General features: G+C 29.8%; 1 protein-coding gene across 1 annotated transcript; it reads right to left on the bottom strand.

Annotated features, from left to right (window-relative positions):
- Positions 1-1,136: 1,136 nt before the first annotated feature.
- LOC118051876 (shaggy-related protein kinase eta) lies at positions 1,137-5,429 on the bottom strand. Its single transcript, XM_035062634.2, has 12 exons — positions 5,111-5,429; positions 4,467-4,559; positions 4,284-4,343; positions 3,934-4,206; positions 3,787-3,861; positions 3,656-3,712; positions 2,988-3,128; positions 2,840-2,890; positions 2,667-2,762; positions 2,398-2,481; positions 2,023-2,124; positions 1,137-1,807 (listed from the first exon to the last, which is right to left on the bottom strand). The coding sequence occupies exons 1-12, from the start codon at positions 5,123-5,125 to the stop codon at positions 1,712-1,714; spliced, it is 1,143 nt and encodes a 380-aa protein (XP_034918525.1). The 5' UTR covers positions 5,126-5,429; the 3' UTR covers positions 1,137-1,711.
- Positions 5,430-25,221: the final 19,792 nt, after the last annotated feature.

Raw genomic sequence — 25,221 nt, 5'->3', positions numbered from 1 at the left:
TTTTTTTTATGTTGAATATAAATTTAAAGGAAAAAAATATTGAATCAAGTTGAGTTTATGATCTGAATCACGGGTTTGTCGAGTTAAGCCACAACAACTGAGCTATTAATTGTTTTTATAATATTGCTTTTTCTACTGATATCTTTGTTGATATATCTTTTTTTAAATAAATTTTTGATATATCTTTTTTTAAATAAATTTTAAATTTATGTTTTAATTAATATCACTTATCTGTAAAAAATTTTTTTAACTTATTTAACTTTTTTAAAATTGAGATTGTAGATTGTTTTAGTTTATTTAACTTTTTTTATATTGATATTGTTTCATGAAGGTGTTTTTCATGTTTAAATTTTTAAAAGATTACTTTATTTTTTACAATAAATTTTTTTTTATATGTGCAATCTATCATAATATTTATTTTATTTAATCAATTTAATATATATTAATTTTTAATATCATTTAATTGAATAAAAAAATTAATAAATAAATTTAGTAAACCCAACTAAGTAAATATTCCATTTTAAAAAAAAAATTTTTATAATGTCTTTTGATTTTTCAAATTTTACTTTTAATTATCATTAATATTGTTTTATTTATTACATACATTTTTGATTTATTTCATGAATCCATGAATTTTTCAATTTACACTTCAAAGGTTTTTTATATATAAAAATACAAAAAAATTTTTTAATATATATATATATATATATCAACTCTCCGTTAGTTAAAGAATCCAAAGTTCGGCTCTCCCACGCCTTGTCGCTTTGTGCGGATATTTTTACCACATACAACATTTCTGCTTCAGAAAGGAAAGTGTTTCGAGCCGACAGCAAGGATGGTTACCATACGTGCATAGCACCCAGGCTTGACTAATGCTTTCGTAAGAATTACAGGCTACAGAAATCATTTGTTTGTTGATAATCAGCAACCCACCTCTCCAAACATCACCAGCAATCTTCTTCACAAATCATCTAACCCATATGATTTTCTGCATCGACTCAGATAAATTCTTGCAGCTGGAACATCATAAAGCTAGAACATGTGATGATAATTGTCTGCGATTAAAACATGTTGAGATTCAGATTTGCAAAACTAGAGAACTGAACTCTGGTTCAAACAAACAGAAACATGTGATGTACACAAACATGCCAATATTAAATCTGAAGTCGAAGTACAAGGTTGGAGCAAGTACAGTTGCTACAAGAGAACGCAATAGCATTACTTCTGCACAAACAGGGAGTGATGACAATTGTCTGAGATTAATTTAAGTCAGCCACCACAAATCACCAAAAGCTAATTGGAAACAACACAGGCAAGTAAAAAACAATCCACCACCGCATCCAACACCCACCACCCCTTTTCTGCCTTCTTCCTATTTGGGGGCCTTCTTCCTAGCTATATGGATGAACACTTCACCTTTTACCTCTTGCTAGTAGCTATCTGGTAAGTGCACCTCAGGCTATCTTTACTATCAAACATGTACATTAACAAAAAGGAATTTGACAATAGGGGATGGGATATGGGAGAAACAATGTGGGAGAAGAAAACATGAAGAAAGTACAGCTATCAAGCCGCCTGATCCTTTAGGTATATCCTGGTAGAGAGAATTGTTGCTGGTCAGACCTCATGATGATCAAAACACAAATAGCACTCCCCCCTTTTGTATCACAGAAATAACTGCCAGATATCAAATCCCATACCACTTCACTGCTCATGTCCCAGCCAGGTGCATTAAATTTAAACCCATTTGTCGTTTCACATGATCCGGTATCAACTTGTTAACAAGCTCAGGAGAAGCCCCATTTAACTGTAACAGAAACAATAAAATTGAGTGAACAATTAGAATTACCACAGCTAGTTGCATGCACAAGAATTAGATAACAAAATACAATAATTGCAAATAAAAAGAGAAACAACCAATCACACAACTACCAACATACTCCATCTTACACATGAAATCCTCGCATATTACTTTTCTAATTAGGCAAAGATGAGGAAAAAAAATTCCGAGCGTAGACATACCTCCTGTTTAAAGTTGAAGAGTGCTGGTAAAGGGCGGCCATTTGGTAGGCGAGCATTCGGTTCTCGGAGTTCATCAAAGAAGGGATGTGCACATGCTTCTAACTGTGATTCAAAAGTAAATTGTCAAATTTCAGTGGACAAACTTACATCTCAAGCAGAACAAAGAAAGTGCCATCAAAATTTGTGATTCTTTAAAAGAAAAACTAATGGCTAAAAATTTACTGCAGGCGGCTATTAACAAGATAAATTTGTCATGGAGTTGCCATATTCAACATGAATCTTACACATCTATGCAAGGGAAGAAGAAAGGTCAAGAGCAAAAAAGAAAGGTCGAGAGCAAAAAAATACAAGGAAAGGGCAAGAAATTTAACTCACCGCTGTACAACGGAGACTTGGTGAGTATTGCAGCAGCCGTGATGCAAGATCAATTGCTTCTGGAGGCATTCTCTTGTGGAAAACCTAAAGCAATGAAAAACTGATTGAAAATCTGCTATAAATCAAATTATACAAGGAAAATTATGGTGCTTCAATGATCACCAACTTTTTCATTGCAAGAGAATACCTAATATTTTAGCTGTATGAGAAAAGGAAATACAAAAAAAAAACACCTCAAAGTTGTTCACAAAAAGTAACTGAAAGAATACCTTGTGCCATGGGTGTGCCTTTATCTGTGGAAACCGAAAATCAGTATAATTTGGGTTCATACAGCGAATTTCTTCTCTTGTTGGAGTGCCAAGAACCTGTAAAGCAGTATGTAAGAAGTTGGCTCGTGATCATATGAATTGCATTAGTTAAAGCACCCATAAGCAAAACATACCTTGATAATTTCTACAAGTTGGTCCACAGCATTTTCTCCTGAAAACAGTGGCTGCAAAAGCATTCAAATGGCCAGCAGTCAAGTAAAAATTATAATTTGGAATATTGTCAAACAGAGCAATTTTAAAATGCAAGGAGAAACTGCTTACTTGGCCAAGAAGCAGCTCAGCAAGGACACAACCAGCAGACCATATATCAATTGATGTCGTGTATTCAGTGGCACCAAATATAAGTTCTGGAGCCCGATAAAATCGGGAACATATGTATGATATATTAGCTTCACCTTTGACCTATACACAGGAACCTTGATTGTCAATGTATTGAAAAAGAATAAGAAGCAAAATAATCAGATCTTATCACAATAGCACTGAAGCTTTTTAGTAAAAACAGAGCTTCAACTTTAGTAGTCACTCAATTATTATAAGCAGCTACAACCATGTACTTGCAGAACTAGATGGGCAGCTAAAATGGTATTTAGTCCACCAAAACAAAAAAGTTCCTCATCTCAGCCATTAAAGCAATGCAGATATCAAACCAAATTATGTTATGCACTGTGATTACCAACAAACTAATTAAACAAGGATGCATCAAGCATTCCATCAATGTTGCAGGTAATTTTCATTTTCAGAATTTTATAATTTCTTGGAGACAGAAGGAACATGAATTAGCAGTGACTGCATTGATTTCTCTTTTGGTTAAGAACCAGGCTGATATCCCAAAAAAAAAAAAAAAAACACTACAGACTGCCTTGAGCTTAAGAGTTGCAGTCACACAAAGCAAAGATGAGGAAATGCAAACTAGAAGAAAGTCAGCATACCAGCACTTTTGCACTTCCAAAATCACAAAGCTTAACCTGGTGAGTAAGAGGATCAACCTGTAGACAGCCAAGAATGACTTCAGATAACAGCTAACATCTTTTAACATTCATTTAACAGTATAGAAGCATACCAAGAGATTTTGGGGCTTTAAATCCCGATGGCAAACTCTAGGAACAGTGTGGATATAAGCCAGTCCCCTAAAAATCTGGACAAAAAAAGGTCCAGTCATTAATATCATAAGGATTACAGGCAACAAATCAACTTCTGATGCAATTACCTGGTACATGTAAAGTTTCACATAGATAAGTGGCATTGCTTGTTTTGCATTGCTGTAATGCTTCAAAACCCTATACATGCTCTCGGGAACATACTCCATAACCAAGTTAAGAAAAAGCTCATTGTTATCTGTTGTAGAAAAGAAACAGTGCTTCAACGAAATAACATTAGGATGATCCATCACTCGCATTAACTGCAATTCTCGGTTCTTATATCTTCTGTCTTGCAAAACTTTTTTTATCGCCACCGTCTCCCCAGATTCCAAACATTTTGCCTACAACAAGAGATAGATCAATTTGTGGATGCGTACATAATCGCCAATACCTCCAGCAGATAAACACATTTGGATACCTGGAAGACTATACCAAACGACCCTGTTCCCACAACCCGCTCCGCCATGTAACTGATGGTCTGCACAAACAAAAACATTAATCATATGTTGATTCTTCAACACCATATCATAAACACGGTATATGAGAGAACAACCATAAAAAACAGAAACGGAAATAAAAAGGTATCACCAAGAATGATTACCTGCTTTGGCTCTCCGTTTTTACCGCCAATTGTTGTCGAAATTATATGACCGGTGACTGGATCGTTCCCATCAGCAACACGGGCATTCATTTCCTACAAAAGAAAATATGGACATCAGAGATCTTGGATCTATATGAAAACTATAATTAAGCTTTATAAAAGGGAAAAAACAAAAAACAATTGCATAGCTAGAGGAAACAGTGATCCTGGAGCATGACGAAGAAGGAGAAATGATAAGAAAAATACAAATTATATGGTATGAGCTCACCATCTAGATCTATTCTAACAGAACTATTTCCACTCATCAAAGAAGCTAAAAGATATTTTTTTGTTAAAAACAAAAAAAAAAAGATGATAGTTGAGAAAACGCAGGAAAATAAAGAAAACCCAGATCTTAAAAAATCCATACAATAATGCAAGAGAAAACCTGCTTGGAAGCTGAGAATTAAAAAAAAAAAAAAAAAAAAAGCACAGAGCTTCTTAGAACCACCTCGTACCTTCTAAAACCCAACATTAGATAAACAAAAACATAAGACAAAGCCAACACTCGAATGTCTGATTTTTTTCCTGGGATAATGTAATAATTTCCCGAAAAAAAAAAAAGAAAAAAAAAAAAAAAATAAAAAAACAGAGATAGAACATACCTTATCTTCGGCCATGGATGGAGAAAAGGTCAAGTGTGTTTTTTGTTTCAGAAATTAGGCTGAGAGATCATTTTGATGTTGGGGCGATAATAGATAAGGCAAAAGGAAGGAAAGACAGAAAGAAAGACTCAGCAAACCAAAGAGAACAAGAGAGAGAGAGAGAGTGACAAGTTAGAGAGAGAGAGAGAGAGACAACAACTACAACAAGCCCATGTGATTCCAGCTTCTTCCTCCCTCTATCTCTCTCTCTCTCTCTTTTTGTCAATTCTTTTCCTCTCTCCTTTTTCTTTCGTTTTGGTCTCTCTCTATCTACTTTCCGTTCTCTGCCCCCCCTCTCTTTTTTTCCTGCTCTTATTAACTAACCTCTGGTTTTGAGAGAATTACGATGATGGGACTTGAATTTTGTTTTGTTGACAAACGTCACAATTATTGGACTTCTGCCTGGACCTCATTTGTCCGCCCCCTGTTTCTTCTCCTCCTTCCCGTTACCGTTACCGTTAGATCCTAAGGGAAAAATAACAGGACCATCTATTCTTTTCTTTTGCCCGTTAAAAAGGAAAAATTCCCAACCTCTCCTGTTGTTCACCCATCAACCTTGCGAGAGGAAAAATAACATAATCATGTGCGGTATAGTATTTATTTTTTATCTGTTTAAACAATATTTTTGTTTAAAAAATATATTAAATTAGTTATTTTTTTAATTGATGTGTTCATGTTGAAAAAAAAATGTCATCAAACAAATTATTTTTTATTTATTTTTAAAATAAAAAATATTTATAAAAAGTATCTTGTACTAAAATACCAAACACATACTTTACTTTTGTTTTTAGCTATGTAGTTCATTTGTTTACTAGTGTTTAATATTAGTTCATTTGTTTACTAGTGTTTAATATTAGTACTTGGTATTGTAGTAGTTTTTGGGTTCCAATTTAATTTTTTTTAAAAAAAAATAGGTTTAGAAAAAAAACTCTTTTAATTGTGTTTTATTCTTAAAAAATAGGTTTTAAAAAATATGTGTTTGTTTAAAATTATTGTAAGATGTATTTTTATATGCAAAATAAATAAAAAGCATGTCTCCATGAATGAAATGCAAAACATAAGCTATTTTGCTTCTTCTTTTTTTCTTCTGTGGTTGAACACAATGCAAAAATAACAATACCTAGCCCCTGTTTGGTATTGTGTTTCAAATGAGGGTTAGACAAATTTTGAAAATTTTTTTGCTTAAAATTTAAATTTTTATATATTTTTAAATTATTTTGATATGCTGATATCAAAAATATATTTTAAAAAATAATAATAAAATATTACTTGATGCATTTTCAAGTGAAAAACACTTTGAAAAGTAAATTATCAATGATTATTTTCTTCTAGAAGTGAACTCGCACTACACCATGGGGCAGATTTTCTTTTTGCATAAAAAACAATGTTCATGTTCTATAAACATGTTTTAAAGAATAAAAAAAATATGGCTTAAGTCATAGACTCAAGAGGGTCAAATAAGTTGGTTTTATTTTAATTAGATGATAAAAATTAGGCAACAACAATAAATACACCAAATAAAAAAAAATGACCATGATAACCTAGAAAAAAAAAGTTGTAGCTCAATACTCAACCAATTAAATACGAAATGACAAAATGGGGTAAAAAAAGAACAACAAAAACCCCGCCAAAGTCAACCTGGATTATGACAAACTTGTAACCCAGGTGATAACGGTTGAGCCAACCCAAGTTAACTCATCAAATCCGTGATTCAAGTCACAATCGGGATGGCCTGATAAAAAAGAGACCAAAGAAAATCACAAAACCTATTTTAAAAAAAATCGTATGATGAAATCGAAAAAGAAAATAAGTCAAAACAAAAAAAATAGCAATCACGTTAATTTTTCAAATTCATGACCTGAATCATTAGATTACAAGTATCATATCTGGAAAACCATAAAGCCTCATTTTCAGCCAATCAAATATTAAATGATAAAATTGAAAAAAAAATCAATTATACAAAAGGATTAAAAAAATAGCAATTAAAAAAATGAGGGTCAAAATTGAAATAAAAAACAAATTAGAGGACAACTAATTTTTTTAATCAAAAGGTGAAATTGAATATAATAATCAATTTAAAAAAAGCAAAAAACACAATTATAAGAATGAAGACCAAATTAGAAATAACAACATATCACAAATTGAGATTAAAGGATTAAATTAAAAAAAAATCAAAATTTTACAAAAGGGTCAACAAAAAAAATTAAAAATCAAAAGAATAAGAATCAGGTTAACATATTAAAAAATAAGAGACAACTCTAAAATTTTTAATGGCTAGCACGAATTTTAAAGGGGGGGAGAAAGCACGGTCGTAATAAACTACTACACCAAAGTCACCACGCACTGCCCCAATAGAAAAAAGATGTTGTGATGATTCCAACAACGTGGTAGAAGGGAATTTTCGGTCTGTGGGAGGTGTCGAACTCACCGCCCAAAGAGTGCGAGCAACTTCCACACACATGCCAACCACTTTTAAAATATATTTTATATCTATTAAAATATCAAATTAACCCCTAGTCAAGTTTATTATAACAAAAAACTAATGGGAAAAATACAAAAAAGCCCCCGAATTCTAGATTTATAAATTTTGATTTGAAGAGTAATTTAATTATTTTACTATGTTAATAAACATGAAAAAACTAAGTTGTTCCCAATTAATCTGAGAATGACTAATTAACCTTGTAAAAATATTGTACTGAAATAGTCACTTCAATATTTTTTTATGGAAAGGGCAAAATCATCATTACATTGTTACAATAAATAGTGTCTTCACTCACAATGAACAATGTTTTTTCAAGGCGATTTATATTTTGTTTACTAGTTTCTTACGTTACATTGTGGGTTGGATAAAAAAAAATTATCAAGGTCACAAGGGTTATCTTGGTATTATTATTGAACCCAACCCAACGATTCAATTATAAAAACTCCTAACTCAACTCCTTACCTAGCCCGAGTTTCAAATTATATTGTGTGAGAGTTGTCTCGACATAACTTAATTAACTTAACAGGTCCAAAGACAACTCAAATGATTGGTAAAAAAGTGCTTTAGCTTTAAAAAAATATTTAAGATTGCATCTTTTTAAAAAAAGTATTAAGATAACAACATATTAGATCTACCCGCGCTTTACGGCTTAATCCATCAAACCTAGAACCCAAAACATAAATTCCACTAGGTTTAACAACTTTGTTTTTTTAAACTATTTTTTACTTAATAATGTAATAACAAAAATAGACATTTATAAGATTGAGCACCAATCAAATGTCAAAACTTATATTTTATATTGCGATAAACTTATAGAAAACAAATTATGAATACCAATTCAAAATCAACCAAATATTGAAGAATGGAATTAATATAAAAAAACCAAAAATGATTCAATTAAAAAAAAACTGAAATATGGATTTTTTTAAAAGGAAATTGTTACATTATTATTAAACTCAACCCAACGGGTGAATCTTGAAACCTTTTGACTCGACTACTTGCCTAACCCGGGTTTAAAGTTAAATCATAAGAGAGTTGACTCTTTGTGATTCAGTTGACGTGACAGGTTCTAAGACAACCCGAATGACCAATAAAAGTATGGTTTGGCTTTAAAAAAAATCAATATGACATCTTTTTTTATATATGTATTGAGACAATAAAATAATGAATTAGCCTGAATATAGCGGCTTAAATTGCAAAACTTGCGACCTAGATCATGATCTTTAAGAGGTTTAAAAGCTTTATTTCTTAAAAATATTTTTTATTTAATGTTATGATAACAAAAAATAGACACTTGTAAAAATTAAGCACTAACCAAATGTTGAGATGTTTGTTTAAGATCACGATAATCTCATAAAAACATGTTTATTTTAGTCATTTTCCAGTACATGTTGGGCTCAAAAGATTGTTATCAACACTAAAACAATATAGGCATTGGCAACGTGTTTTACACTATTTAAAAAATTTTAATTGTAAATTAAAAAAATAATGTGTGCATTTAATAAAATAAATCAAGAATTATTAGCAATAATAAATGTTAAAACATTTATGACACTAACCAAAGATTGAGTTGGTAAACAAGACAAAGATGCAATTTAAACCGCACAAGAGAGCTCAACAAATTGTTTTTATTTTATTATATAATAATAAATTTTTTTATTTCAAGAAAAGCCATTATTTCAACTCTTTCGACAAAAAAAACAAAGATAAAAATCTCGTCCAAAAATAAATATTGAATAGATTAATATCCAATGAAATAATGTCTCAAACATAATTTTATTTATTCAATTATAACTAACTTTGATTAAACTTGAAGAAAACAAATCATGAAGGGATGTACAAAAAAAGCACCTACTAATATAAAACAAAAATTCATAATCTCATTCGAAAACAAATATAGAGTCGAATGTTATTTAATGGAACAATCTTATAAGAAATAGTTTGAGTTGTTTTATTTAAATGATCCAAAAAAAAAACTAAAAAAAACAAGTGTCTTTGTAGAAGAGCCAAAGTCTGGGCCTGATGAACCTACTCCTGGCCCAAACAATAAAGGTAGGCATGCGTGGACTTGGTTTTATAGACAACGTGTTACGTGCCTAAATTTTTAAAACAATTAGACATTACGTTGTGTACATTAGAACACGACGCATCGTCTTTAGTCCTGCCATTAGTTATATCGCACCCGGTATTGCGGCGACCTTTAAAGATTAATGAAAAAAAAAATAGATATTTGGCATCTTGTTCTTAGAAGAAAAATGTCTAGTTTAAGGAGTTGACACCTGGTATTATGGTTACTAAAAATCCTAACCGTTCAACAATGATTCTATAGTATGAGATTGATTACACAAAAGGAAAGATATTTTCACCTCTTAAGCGTCATACCTAAGGTAGCATGCATTATTAGTTTTGTTTTAAATTGCTAAGGACTTGTTGTATTAAGTTTTTGATGGTCTGCCTATAATATTCTTGACTCTGACGCCATCGAATATTCAACTACAAGTACTTTCAACTCTGGCATTAGTAAATATTATGGTTAAAAATAATTTCAATTTTTTAGTGTCCATATTCATAATTCTGACATTAGTGAACATCGAGGGCATTTTCAATTCTGACATTAATGAATACTAATATTCTTAACTCTGACACCAGTTAAATAAATTTATTTGAATATATAATATATGTGTGTGTGTGTTTAGATATTGACCATTGAACCTTTTAATTTTGGCAAAGTACTAATAGAATTTATAAATTTGTTACAAAGTTTAAAAGAAAAGGAAGCAAAATATTTTTTTGTATATTCTTTTCTAGCATAATTTTCTAGATTTTTCCATGAAAAGCAAAAGTTCTTTTTTTATGCCATGTATACCACAATGATCGTTTCTAATACTTTACAACATGCAAACAAAAAAATTATTAGTATATTTTTTAAAATATATATATTGTTTGATCAAAATAAAAATATCTTTTTTATTTTTTATTTTTTGTATGCATGAATTAATGCATAATATAATAATAGTAATAGTAATATATAAATAAATAAAAGTGTACAAATGTAGCCCCCAACCTGCATGCTTTTATTCCAGCCCAGCCCATTAATTTGATACCCGACCTATAAGCTTAAACCATGCATTATTTTATATAGTGTTTGTCATTACATTTTAAAATTGGTTTTAAAAAAATGTAATTCTTTTTTAAAAACAAATATTTTTTTGATATTTTCATATAATAAATGATGTATTGATGCTAAAAATAATTTTTAAAAATAAAAAATATATTATTTTAATATATTTTAAAATAAAAAATACTTTAAAAGTAATTATTATCACAATTCCACCTATCTTTTTAAATAAACAAGTTAATTATATTTCAAAAACTAGGAGCAAACCTTTTGACCTAACCAAACTAACTTTCAAATATCTTTTTAAATAATAAAAAAAAACAAGTTAATTATATTTCAAAAATTGGGAGCAAACCTTTCGCTCTAACCAAACTAACATGTGTTATAATAGTTATTTTTTAAAATATTATTTTATTTAAAAATATATTAAAATAATTTTTTTAATATTAATATATTAAAACAATCTAAAATATATATAAAAAATTAAATTTAATATAAGGTTAAAGAAAAAAAATAAAAATAATTTAATTTTTTTTTAAAAAAATACTTTTGAAATATAAAAGAAATAAATTGGACGCTATGAGACTTTTGTCTTGCCGTGTCTTCTTCCTGGAAAGCACGGGTTCTTAAGAAAGCAGAGATTAATCAACAATGGCTTTTTTGTGAAAGATGCGTGTTTATTTGTTTTGGTTGGATCCTGGTGGATGGAACCACGATCCCCTCTCTCCTTTTCTTGTTGTTTCTTGTTCTTCCCTTCTCTGGTTTTTGGGTTTTCCCTTTCTTTGGTCTCTAGGTTCCCTCCTTTTCTGTTTTTCTGGTTTTGTGTCCTCTTTCTCCATTCGTTCCCTTTGCTTTTATAAGGCCAAACCTTAAGAAAAATTCGATCCTTATCTTCCTGGCATAGTAATGTATGTTGATAATTTTTTTTTTGTTCTATGTTTGGTGGGATAAGAACATCAATAGTCCTGCCATTGTTAGACTGTTGGTAATGAGTTTTCTTAACGTTAATGACGCATCATGGGGACAAAATGGGAATTGTTGTAGACAATGTCATAACCCAATTTTTGACCATTTTATTTTTATATTATTTTATTTACTGAAAAGGATAAAAAAATTGATGAAAAATAATAATAATGATGATGAAAAAACAAGTAAAATGAAATAAATAAAGAATGAATTAAAATTTGGGTTAAAGGCAATATGATTGGAAGTTTTGGGGTTTAATTAAACTTTGAAATTAATTTATTTAATCCAATTAAGGGTTTAATTAAAGAATTGATAAATTTTTAGACTTAATTAAGCTTGAAATTAATTTAATTCATTCAATCAAGGATTTAATTGGAGAATTAATAAGTTTTGAGACTTAATTGAGCTTGGAATTGATTTAATTAATCCAATTAAGGGTTTGATTGGAGAATTGATAAGTTTTGAGACTTAATTGGACTTGGATTTAATTAAATTAATGAAATCAGGGACTTAATTGAAAAAATAGCAAAGTTTGGGGTTAATTGGGGGCACAATTACAACAGATTAAAGTATAAGGACTAAATTGTAAAAGGCGCCGAAATGCAGGGGTCCAATTACAATGTATCCAGGGGCTTAATTACAAAAATTTCCAAACTTCAAGGGCCGAAATACATATAGTTGTGAATACCAAAACGACACCGTTTCCCGTTACTGTTCATCTTCCTCACCCGACCGAAACGGACGCCCACCGTCGCACAACCATTACTCCTGCAATTATCACGCCCACCACTGCACAACCATTACTCCTGCAATTATCACACCCACCGCCGCACAACCATTACTCTTGCAATTATCACACTTTATGGTTGGAAGAAAACGACATTGTTTTCTCTAGCTATAAAAGCCATGGAACGACTGAGCGCCAGGGGGAGGAAAAAAAAATGAAGGGGCTGAGGGGAGAGAAACAAAACTAGGGATTTTTGGACTGAAACCGGGGAGAAAAACTGGGGAGAAAACAGGGCAGAACCGAAAGAAAAAACCACAAACGGCAGAAACCAAACCCAGGGGGGAGGAACCACAGAACCGGGGAGACTAAAGGAAAAGAAAAGGAGCAGATGTTCGTTCCCTTGGTTTCTTCTCAAAGAAACAGAGAGGTGAAAGAACCCAAACAGAGGAAGAACGCAGAAAAAAAAAAGCAGGAGACCTTGAGAAGACGAAAACATAGAGAAGCGTTGGCCAGCCAACGCACGAGCACCAGCCTTGTCTCGGGTTACACCACCTCTTGAGCAGACGAACACAAAGAAAAACGGAGAGCACAGACGAGGAGAGAGCAAACATAGTAAAGAGAGAGAGAGATCAGAGAAGACGAAGGAGCCTGTAAAGGTAAAGAAAAGAGAGCAGAGAGAAGGAAGACTACAGGAACACCAAGAGGGGAACATAAAAAGAGGAATAGCACCGACCGCCCTCAACTTCGTCTTCACCTTCAGGAGCAGCGTCTTCAGGAGAAGCAAATCATTGGTAAGTCTTCTCTTCTCTCCCGTGCATTTTAATTCACTGCTACAGTAGCAGTGAATTATAATTCACTTGCTACTGTAGCAAGTGAATTGTAATACCCAGCCGGGTCACTGGTCTAGACCAGTGACCCAACCGAATTAGCTGGGTCTACATTTTTTTCTAAAAGAACAGGATGTCAAAAATCCATTCTTTTTCCAATTTACGAGAATATATTTTTAGGGTCGCCGTGATGTCGGGTGCAACAGACAACCTGGTTTACAATGTGGATTGAATTTGGTTGTGTTGATGGGTCTAATAAAGGCCAACATTTTTTTCTTTTTCAGGCGGGTTCTTATGTTTCAGAGGAGGAAGAGTCCTCCTTGGAACGACATTATTTCTTCTGCTGAAATGGGCATCTTCGATTTGCACCCTGAATTTTTGATATTTTGCAATCAAGTCCTTACTTTTGAAAATCTTTTTTTAATTTCTCCATTGGATCAATGCAATTGTACCCCTAGATTTCTGTGTCATTTACAAAATAGTCCTTGATTTTAAATTTAATTAATTTAGTCCTTAATTAACTGGTTAAACTTTTAATTTTTTTAAAATTACCCCTGGTAAAATCAATTTACCCCTTATAGTATCATTGCATATTCACTTCAGTCCCTGTAATTTCATTTCTTCTAATTTTGACCCAATTTGACCATGAACTTTGATATTTTTTCCAATTAAACCCCTGATTGCATTAATTAAACTAATTCAAAGTTTAATTAAGTCCCTAAACTTATCAATTCTTTCTATTTTTAGCCAAATTAACTTGCAACTTTATAATTTCATTCTCATTAGCCCCCGGACTCTCTATTTGTGCTGTCTTTAACAAAATTCTTAATTTATTTTAATTTTTTATATTATTATTGTTTATAAATTCAAAATTGGGTTGTGACATGTCACCTAAAATTATCATAAAATTGAGTCTCTAAATTCTTGGTTAAAAAAAAAAAATCTATTTCCAACCATTTTGTTTTTTTTTTTATCTAAAAGCATGTAAAAAGCATCTTAAAGAGCTAAATTGGTCAAAAACCGAAAATCAACCTAGATTTAAAAAACTTAGCCAAATTTGACTCTCTCATGTAGGATGAAGGACAAAGAACACCCAAATAAAATTTTTTTCATCGAATGAAACTCATTGACACCCATATTAACTTTTCAAAATCTATGTCAATCAGTAATTTTTTATTTTTTCATGGAATCCAATGACTCCCTCCCTCTTTGAAATTGAAAAATAAAATAAATGAAGTTTTAGATAAAAATTAAAATTTAAACAACTAAATGGACTAAAAGTGTATTCGTATTAATAATTATATATGAAACTCAAATTAGTTATCCTTTTATTTTTCTATATCATTGTAAAAAAAAAAAAAATAATAAATCATTTTTATGTATCATTGCATAAAAATAGATTTTCAACCAAGATCTCTCTCTTTCTCAAACCGAGGAACTGAAAAATAAATTAAATAAAATTTTAGATAAAAACTAAAATTTTAAAAACTAAAGGGACTAGAAATGTATTCATATTAATAATTAATTATGAATAATTATATATGAAACTTAAATTATTTATTATTTTTATTTTCTATATCATCACACAAAAAATAAAAATAAAAATAATTTTTATGTATCGTCGCATAAAAATAAATTTTCAATCAAGAAACTAAAAATAATATCTTCAATTATTTTTATGCGAAGATATTGAAAAACAAAAGGATAACTAATTTGAGTTTAATATATAATTACTTATAAAATAATTGTAATATTACTAGAAAAAAATCTAATCAAATTTTAAAGTTTGACATTATATATATATATATATAAAGAAAAAACAAAGGTGCATTGACATTTTAAAAAAGCTAGGTGCGCTTAGGACTAGAAGAAAGGGGTTCGTGCTTTTGGCCTAAAATAAAAAAAGCTTAAGCTCGCGTCAAGTTTTTTTTATATATAAATGGGAAGACAAAAGTGTTTTTTTATTAATAGAACGGATGGCACATTATCCATCTACAGAAATAACTTGTTGTCCACTGCCCATCATTTTTTATTTTGAAAAATCAGGTTTAAGTTTTCAAATCTTTCAAACCCAATTTTTTAAGGATAAATTGAAGACTGTACAAATATATAAGAACATGTTTAGCCATTTATTTTTAAGGGTGTTTTCCTAAGAAAAAAAAAAATCATGTACAAGTCAACGTGACTAATCCAAATCAATTGCTTGAAAAAACTCAGGACAAAAACATGTAAAGACTCTCAAACTTTATACAATGACAAAATTTACTAAATTAGAAATATAATGATAAATAAAAAGAATCACTATACTAAAGATAAAAAAAGTAATTATTTGATAAACCTGGATTTAACGGTTTCAAAAACCATTTTCGTTGGGTTTAGTTAAAGAAATGACATAACCTTTTTCTCTTAAGCTTGACCAAGAAAATGACCTAATTCTTTTCGATTTAGTCTAGGAAAAGAGTCTAGTTCTATCAACATAACTATATTTTGGATTCTACTCTTTTTATATCATTGGGTGTATAAAAGTTTTTTAAAGGTCCACGATATTTATATTGATATTAATGTTATGTAAGAGAATATGTAAAAGTCATCTAAGAGCTCATCATTCTTTCATTAATATTAATACACATGTCACGTATATTTTTTCTCATTAAAACTATTAGGGCAATATTATGTTTTAGCCTCTTCTCTCCATAAATAGATTTATGCTATAAAATAGACCATGAATCCTTCAACCAAAAAAAATTTGGGATCTCCATTCTATACTACATATTTATCTCCAGAGTATCTCTTTGTAATATTATTATATATTTTTTAAAACAAATTGTCGCACCCGACATCATGGCGGCCTTAAAAATAACTTTTGATTATGGAAAAAGAACAGATTTTTAGCATCTTGTTCTTTTAGGGGAAAATATCTTGTTTAAGGAGTTGCCACCTAGTATTACCGTCACTATGAACCCTAACCAATCAATAGAGATTCTATGGCTCGGGATTGGTTACGTAAAAGGAAAGATATTATCACCCTTTAAACGTTCTGCCTGAGGCAGACTGCATTGCTGGTTTTGTCTTAAATTGCTAAATGTTTATTAGTTTATGCTATGATAATTTGTTTATAATATTCCTGACTCTGACGCCAGTGAATATTCAACTACGGATAATTCCAACTCTAGCATCGATAAATATTACGTAGCTATAAAATAAATTTAGATCAATTTTTTTTTTATTTCTAACTCTAACGATAGTGAATAAACAAATAAAATAAATTCATTTTATTACGCATTCACATATTTTTTTAATTTTTCTTGCTAAATAAAATAAAATATAACGAATAAAAATAATATAAATTTAAACCAGTATTTTATTCTCGATTATGACATTGGTGAATAAACCAATACATTTATATTATTTTTATTTATGCATACATATTTGTTATTATTTTTATTTTTTCTACTTTTTTATTTTTATGTTTTTTATTTTTTATTTTTTTAGGTTAGCTCAGCCACAGCTCAGCCCAGTCACTGGCCCAAGCCAGTGACCTGGCTGGGCCACATGAAGCACGCGTGAACCAACTCACGCGTGCATGAGCAGCTAATTTTAAAAACAGAAGGTGATAATTAATTAACGAAAAGCGAGGAGAACAAAGCAAAAGACTTACCTGGTTCTTTTGCAGAAATTTCGTGTGAGAATGCTGAGGGCGACGCTCCTACTTTCAAATTTCCTCTTGCTCCATCTGCTTGTCTCTCACATTTTATTTCCCTCCTGTTTCTCTGTTTCGGCTTGTTTTTTTCTTTGCTCTATTTTCCAGAACACCTCTTTACTCTCTCGCGGCCTGTTTCTTCTTTCTCTGTCTAGTCTCCTTCCCCTGGCTTTTCTTCATGTTCTCTCTGCTCTCCTTTGGCCCCTTGGTTATGTGATTCCTCTTATGTGGCCTTCTCTGGCTTATAAAGCCAGAGAACAGTCTGTTTCTTCCAACCATTGATTGCAGGTGTGATGGTGGCGGTGGGCGTCCGTTGAAGAAGATGAACAACGCATCCATAGACGGCGCCGTTTTGATGTTTAATGATTATTTGCGTTTTGTCCCTTGAAGTTGTAAAAGTTTTGTAATTAAGCCCCTATTTTAAACTGTAATTGGCCCCTGCATTTACGCACCATTTTCAATGTAGTCCTTAGATTTTAATATGTTGCAATCGCGCCCCCAATTAACCCCAAACTTTGTTATTTCTTCAATTAAGTCCCTGATTTAATTAAATCCAAGTCCAATTAAGTATAAAACTTATCGATTCTCCAATTAAACCCTTGATTTGATTAATTAAATTAATTTCAAGCTCAATTAAGTCTAAAAACTTATCAATTTTCCAATTAAACCCTTGACTGGATGAATTAAATTAATTTCAAGCTTAATTAAGTCTCAAAACTTATTAATTCTTCAATTAAACCCTTGATTAGATTAATTAAATTAATTCCAAGCTTAATTCTCCAATTAAACCCTTGACTTGATTAATTAAACTAATAAAAAATTTAATTAAATCTTTAAACTTCCAATCATGTTGCCCCTAACCAAATTTTAATTCATTCTTCATTATTTTATTTTTACTTGTTTTTTTTATCATCATTATTTTTTTTTATCATTTTATTTTTATCATTTTTAGTAAATAAAATTAAAATAAAAGAGTTAAAATTAGATTATGACACAAATTACTAATTTAATCATCAGAGAATCCTTATATTCATTTGAAAAGATTTTTTTGTAGGTATCAAACATTTATCTTTAGCTATTTTAGCTAGAAAAAATGAATTAAATTACAAAATTAAAAAATAAACCGATTATCTATAATAAAAATCTTATCTCACGCTGGTTGAATTGTTTTTGAACTTCGAGGAGGTTAGAGAAGGCAACTTTGGGAGCTTGAATTTGCTAGCACTAGACATTAGATGTCGCCATGATATATTGGAAACACACGATGGTGCTTAGACATTAGCTGTTTCTTCTTCTTTTTTCCTCGGAGGGTAAATATCACTTCACTATCTAATCCATGAAAGAGTCTTGCATATTACACGTAAATCCGCATCCCTCCAAAAAGTGGTGTCCTTTAAAAGGCCTCTTTAACCTTTTTTTTTTTTTTTTTAAGAAAATAAATTTATGGGCCGTATTTTTACCTCCCAGCTTTCGGTCACTTTCTTTTCTCATGTTTAGCTTTGAAAACCTTTTTAATAAGACACCTGTCACATGGAAAAGGCTCTAGCTCCAGCCTAGTTTTGGATTTTTTTTTACTGTTACAGTTTTACCACTATTAAGGCTCCGTTTGCAGTAAAGTGAATTTTTTTTTGGAAAGTGAATTTCGGGGAAAGTGAATTCCGGGAAGTATTTTCCGATATTTGGTAGTGTTATAGAAAATAAACTGGAAAACACTTTCCAATGTTTGTTTGTATTATGAAAAATAAACTGGAAAATAATTTTAAATAAATTAATTTTTTTTTTCAAATTTATCTAATATATATATAATATTTAATATAAATATTTAATCATAATGATGAATTTTTTTTTATTATAACTTATATTCATTCATAATTTATTTATTAGTCTTTGTCTCTTTATTGACTACAAAGTTTGAGAAGATAAAAACAAAGCTACGGTGTCATAGCATCACTTCAGCTGCAGCTAAGTTTTGGTTACAAATCTTCATCCTGTCGACGACACCTTCCATACCCATCCAATCGTTGAGCTAACGAAAGCTGCTCTTCAACCGCATCCCCCCCCTTTTTGTTCTGCACAGTTGAATGATTTGTTGAGTTTGGGTCAGCATCGTATCTGGAAACCTATGGCCGTATCTTCGAAATTAACGTGTTTTCTTTCTTTCGTTTTTTTCAGAGAATGATATTATGGGAGACTGTGTGCGCACACCGAAAATGGAAGACTGCGTGCTGGACCTGTGTTGTGGAAGTGGGGATTTGGCATTTCTCCTGTCTGAAAAAGTTGACTCCAATGGCGGCAAGGTTCCTTTCTGAATCCTTAGTTGTGCTTGAATTATCTGTAGCAATGGGAAGTAATTTCTTGTCAAAATTTGCAGGTGGGAAATCTTGATTTCTCAAAGGATCAGTTGTTTATGGCTTCAAAGGATCAGATTTTTTTCGCACCTAGTGATTTTAACATTTTGGATAACCTGATTTACATTGCATTGATTGATCACTGGTGCGTTGAGGACGAGGCGACTGATTTGCCCTTCCAAGATTGTTGCTTTGATGCTATTCCCATAGGTTATGGGTTTCGAAAATGTGGTGGATAAGCGGAAGGCCTTGCAGGAGATGTTTAGAGTGTTGAGACCAGGAAAAGATGTGTTTTATCAACAAAGGAAAGTGTTTTCCTTTTAATAAGCAAAGGAAAACACTTTCCTGCGAGTGAAACTAATTTCCTTGTTAAAGTTAAGAATTAACTTTCCTTTGACTAACTTTATGGTTGCCAAACATTAGAAAATGGGAAACTGAATTCCTCAGTTCCTTAAAAACAAACAAGGCATAGAGAAAAAACTCAATGGTCTAGGTTTTTTATTGTGCAATGCATTAAGAAAAGTAGTGGATTTCAATATTGCTGATTTATTTTCTAGGAATTGAGTTAGGTGATTTGTTTTTATTTATTTTTTATTTAGTTATTATTGTGTTAAAAATACTGATGTGAGTTGATTTTTTTTTTATAAAAATAAATTTAATTTTATTATTAAAAAAATCAGAGATGAGAAGATCAGGAATAAAAATTGATGAAAAATGCAATACTTTCTTGGTCCAAGCATTGTTTGTCCAGTGCATTTTGGCAAAATATACCTTCAGATAATTATAAATTTTGGTCCAAATCTTTTTTTTTTTTTTTTTGTATTTAAGTCATTACTTTTGGGATAAGTTAGAGAAAGTTATCGAAAAATAAGAGTGATGGCGTGGAATTTTAATTATTAGAGAGAAAGTCAATGGTTTTTTTCACATTCAATGTAACAAAAACAACTTATTATTCGTGTTAAAAATTTTATTTAATGAAATAAATTCTATTAATGTGTTTTTTACCTTTTATATTACTTAAAAATATAGATCGGGTTCGAGAAGAAAAAATTTTTCGACTTGATTTTATGTTAGATGTTATTTTTTAAAATATTTTTTATTTGAAAATATATTAAAATAATTTATTTTTTATTTTTAAAAATTTATTTTTAACATCAACATATTAAAACTTTAAAAAAAATAAAAAAATATTATTATTTTTTAAAATTCAATGTAAAAAAAACCCCTAACTAAAATGAATGGCTATGGGTTCTGCCGTTATGGTGTTAGTGTTGGTGGACGCTGCCCGTTTGGGGTTGAGTTCAACCTGTTTTTTAATAAAAGTTTTGAATTTTTATTTTTTGCTAAAATTGAGTGCGGTTTATACTTTTTGAATCGTTTTGATGTGCTGTGTTGACATGCTTTTCGGCATGAAAAACTATTTAGCAACGCTACCATATTCCCAAACACCCTTGTCGTTATCACGGTCAAAGTAAAATCCGGCTAGTATGATCATCGGTCTTAAAGCTCTGCTGCCAGGTCCTCCACTGTGATGCTCGTACAGTAGGTTAACATCACCGTCATGATTCAGCCACTTGCCTAGATTGGGTAAGGTTCTTTCAAGTTTTTCTTTTGATTGCAATCGGCCAGCAAAGTTTGCATTGAACTGGTAATGTCAGTTGCTTTAGCATTTTTTTTGTTTGTTTATTAAAGAAAAACACTTTCAATTTTTTTAAAAAAAAGAAGATAACAAAATCTAATTTTTTTTTAAAATCAATATAGAGTATTGAATTCATAAGACGTAGAGGATTAGAAAAATAACAATTATAACCTAAAAAAGCTTAAACCCACCCAAGTTAATTTTTCAATCCAATAGGTCTGAAATTAAAATTACCCTATAATAAAAGGAAAATGAAAAAAAATCATGAAATATAATTTTTTTAAAGGATAAAATGATGAAGAATGAAATTGCAAATGAAAATCAATTAAGAAAAAATATATAAAAAATAACAATTAAAAAAAATAAAGACAAAATATGATATAAAAATCAAACTAAATAAAATTTAGGGGAATGAAATTGCAAAAAAAAAATACTAATTAAAAAAAATAAAGACCACATTTGATATAAAAACCAAACCAAATTAAATTTCAAGGGCTGGAATTAAAAAGAAAAGAATAACTAAAAGAATGAGGGCTAAATTTAATATAAAAATCAAAGAACACTTAATATAAATGGATGAATTTAAATGAAAAATTAATAAAAAACAAGATCTCAAACAATCAAAGATTAATCAAAAGAAAGAGGATTGCAACTTAAATGAAAATAAAATTAGAGGATGCAATTTTTTTTTTTCCTGGTCATGCACATTCCAAGGTCATAAGAGAGAAAAGTAAGGGAGAAAAAAAAAACCGACTGTTGCCCAAATCGTTAAGAATCACCATTGCACACACCAACCTAATGGAAACACCTGCTACTCGTTGAAGCTGGATGAAATGATGGCATAGTGTGTTTTTGCCGTCGTATCACGTCACGCGGCACACGACACTTGAAGGTGTATCGTCACCTGATATGCATTATCTAAAGACATTTGACATTTGATATTTTTTTTTTGAGATTTTATACCTTCTAAAAAGACTAAACTAACCCTCATTTACATTGTGTTTAACAAAAAACCTAGGATAAAAAGTCCAAAAAAAAACCTTAGATGACAACTTATAAAAATTCTGGATATAAGGGAATGGAAATAATTATACTATATTAAAAATAAATTTATAAAAAAAACCCTTCCAGCCTAAACAACTTTTGGCTATAAGGGTTAGGTAGTAGGTATTGTGTAACCAAAATATTTAAAATAACCAAAAACTCTTCAGTGCAAGTTATTTTTTTGCTTTTTTTTTAAAGAATATTATAATTTTTGCACTGTTATTTTTTATTTGAAAAGCCTAATCTGACTAACAAAAATCAACAATAACAACTGAATCCCTATTGAAAAACAATCTCACCCGTCAAACCAAGTGTAATTTTTTGCAAATGAATAGAGAAAATAGTAATTTTACTCTAACAATCTCCAATAATTTATGCCTACAACTACGTAAAAATGACCAAACCCTTTAAAATTTCTTAAATATGAACAATAATGAAGGAGTTGCGTGCACCCCGAGGAGTTGTATGTAAAAATAATCAATCAATTAATTAATTTTAGCATCAACCAATTTTCAATTAGTTCGTAAAGTAAGAGTTTTCTCAATTGCGTCCCTAAAGTATCAACATTTGCCAATCGAGTCATTTATGTTTTCCATTATTTCAGTGGAGTCTCCATCCATGTATGCTGTCCATTATTTCAAGAGATAAAATGTTTCAATTTTGAAGATGATTTGAATTTTTTTTGTTGAAAACTTGTGAGGGTTTTAGACAGAAGGATTAAATTGACCAATGTATTATATAACAAGGATAAAACCCATAAAACAAATAATTTATGATGAATTGAGAAGCTGAGAATATATAGCGACATCACATTAGATATAAATTGACTTGAGCTCGGTTCTTGAATTGATCATGCTATGAATAACTTGGGCCAAGACACAAGGCTTCAGCCAGGCTCTACGATTATTGGGTCACGAGGAAAGAGGTATAACTATAAATATTTATTTTTTATTGGATTTTTTTTAATAATGATCATAAATAGAACTTTACTTCCAAAGTACTGAAGGATACAAAAGTTAAAAGTTAAATCACTACGAGAGTCTTTGCTGAATTAAAAAATAGCTGTAAAAATAAATTGTAAGATAATCATAAAAAAAAGATTATAAAAAAAGAAAGAGGAAAGGTTGTCTTAAAAAAAAAAAATTTGTGAAAGGAAATTTAATAAAAAAACTAGAAGAAAGAGGCTATTTAAATATGGGATTAGTGTATAAATAATGACAATTTCATCTCTTAAACCTACTTGGAAAGAAAGATACATCATTCTTTACGAAGTCCTGCATATAACCAGAGTTGAAGTTTTTTTTTTATTGGATATAGATATTTAAACTAATTTGTGTATATATCTTGATTAATTTAATAAATCTTGAAATTAATAATAATATAAGTCTTTAATTGCTATCATATTAATAACCATAGCTTGAATTTAAGACTATAAAAAAAAACAAAACTTTTAATCTCAAACTTCTTATAATTGAGGCACATATTAAATGGTTGAAATTTTACTTTGAAATAAGAGGCAGTATAGTCATGAAAGTATAATCATATAAATGAGATGGCACAATGCTTGCTAATAAAAAAAATATTCCAAAATCTATTTGGAAAAGCAATAAATATTATAGAACAAGTAGTTTATTACATGGCAACCAGTGTGTAATCCACAAACCGGTTCTCTTTATTAATTTCTTGTTCCATTCGTTTTGTTTCATTTAAACTCAAAAGTTGTTTTTTCTGCAAATTCAATGCTTCTTCAAGACACCTGTTTGGTATTACGTTTCTAATTGAAGATTAAGTAAAATTTAAATATTTTTTTTTATATTTTTAGATTATTTTGATATATTAATATAAAAATTTATTTTAAAATTTTTTATACACTGTATAGAGACTATGTCCTTAAAAACAATTGAGGATTTGTTCTGTCTATCCTTTTGAGAAATTTTCATGGGGATTTTATTAGAATAACTTTTATACGGCATTTGCAATTTTCAAAATTTGAAGAATTTTTTTTTGTGAGGTACATTAAAAATAGTAAAATCAAATAGCAAGTGAGCTAGTACATTAAAAATAGTCAAGTGATAAGAGTTAATCACGAGAAGAGAATATTTTTAGTTTGAATTTTATTATTTTTATTTTCAACTCACATGTAAGTGTGTAATCAATTATAGAATCTTGAGTTGTCGAGCTCTTTCTAGGCATTTGATTTTTAAAAATAGTCCGTGTATCCATGAAATATGCACAAGAATATATATATATATATATATATATATATATATATATATATATATATATATAAAAGGGTTAAAAGGGCATAATGTTAATTGAAAAACAAAGAACTTACCAATAAAGCAGAATTGTTTAGCCCTCTCTACGAAACTATGCAAGAAAATTAATGGTGATGCACAAAGAAAAAACAAATCAATTTAACCAAAAAGTGGAATAACGATCAAGAAGTGCAAGGAAGTGAGCAGGAAATGCGTGAAAATGAAGGAGGCCATGCATGAGTGCACAAGGAAAGTGATATAATATATATATATATATATATATATATATAAAGAGGGCTTAGACTCTATTTCTGCTTTGTTGTGGATGTTTCATAAAAATGGTTTAAAAAGAAACATTCAACAAAACGAGTTCAGTAAATGTTGTCAATGAAAAGCAAAAAAAGGAAATAAAAAATCGTTAGCATGATAGCATCATGAGAGCATCTTCTATATTAAATAGTCAGATTGATAAAATAAATTTTTTAAATAGTATAAAAATATAGTTTTTTTTTGTTTATATATATTTTAATGGTAAAAAAACTATTTAGAAAAATCAATTATATTTTAATATATTTTATATTAAACTAATTTTAATATAATTATAGAACTAATTTAATTATTATTTTTATATAATATAATCATGATGTTATTATTATATAATTAATATTAGTAATTTATAAAATTAAATATAAAATTAATGAAGTAATATAAAAGTTAAAAGATATAATTTTAAGTTTAAATTCAAAATTTTTTAATAGGGATATATAACTGATGTTATTAACTAATTGAATGAGGACAATTGCTTCTTGAGACACAAGGCACTTTGAAATTTATAGATTTTTTTTTAAATTCTGTTTTTAAAAAGAGAAACAAAGGAAAGAGACGTTGACGAACATTATATATGTATTTTATTTGCTTTTGGCTATTCTACTGAGAAATAACATTTCAAAGTAAGAAAAGAAG

The sequence above is a fragment of the Populus alba genome, chromosome 11 (genome assembly GCF_005239225.2).
Source record: "Populus alba chromosome 11, ASM523922v2, whole genome shotgun sequence".
Taxonomy (NCBI): Eukaryota; Viridiplantae; Streptophyta; class Magnoliopsida; order Malpighiales; family Salicaceae; genus Populus; species Populus alba.
The sequence above is the reverse complement of the archived record's forward strand: the minus strand, read 5'-3'. Positions and strand labels throughout refer to the sequence as shown.

Bases quoted from the DNA above. Each gene is read 5' to 3' on its own strand.
- LOC118051876 (XM_035062634.2), bottom strand. The intron at 2,763-2,839 runs GTATGTTTTGCT...ACTGCTTTACAG, and splicing joins AACTTGTAGAAATTATCAAG to GTTCTTGGCACTCCAACAAG. The intron at 2,125-2,397 runs GTGAGTTAAATT...TTTGAATCACAG, and splicing joins CAAGTCTCCGTTGTACAGCG to TTAGAAGCATGTGCACATCC.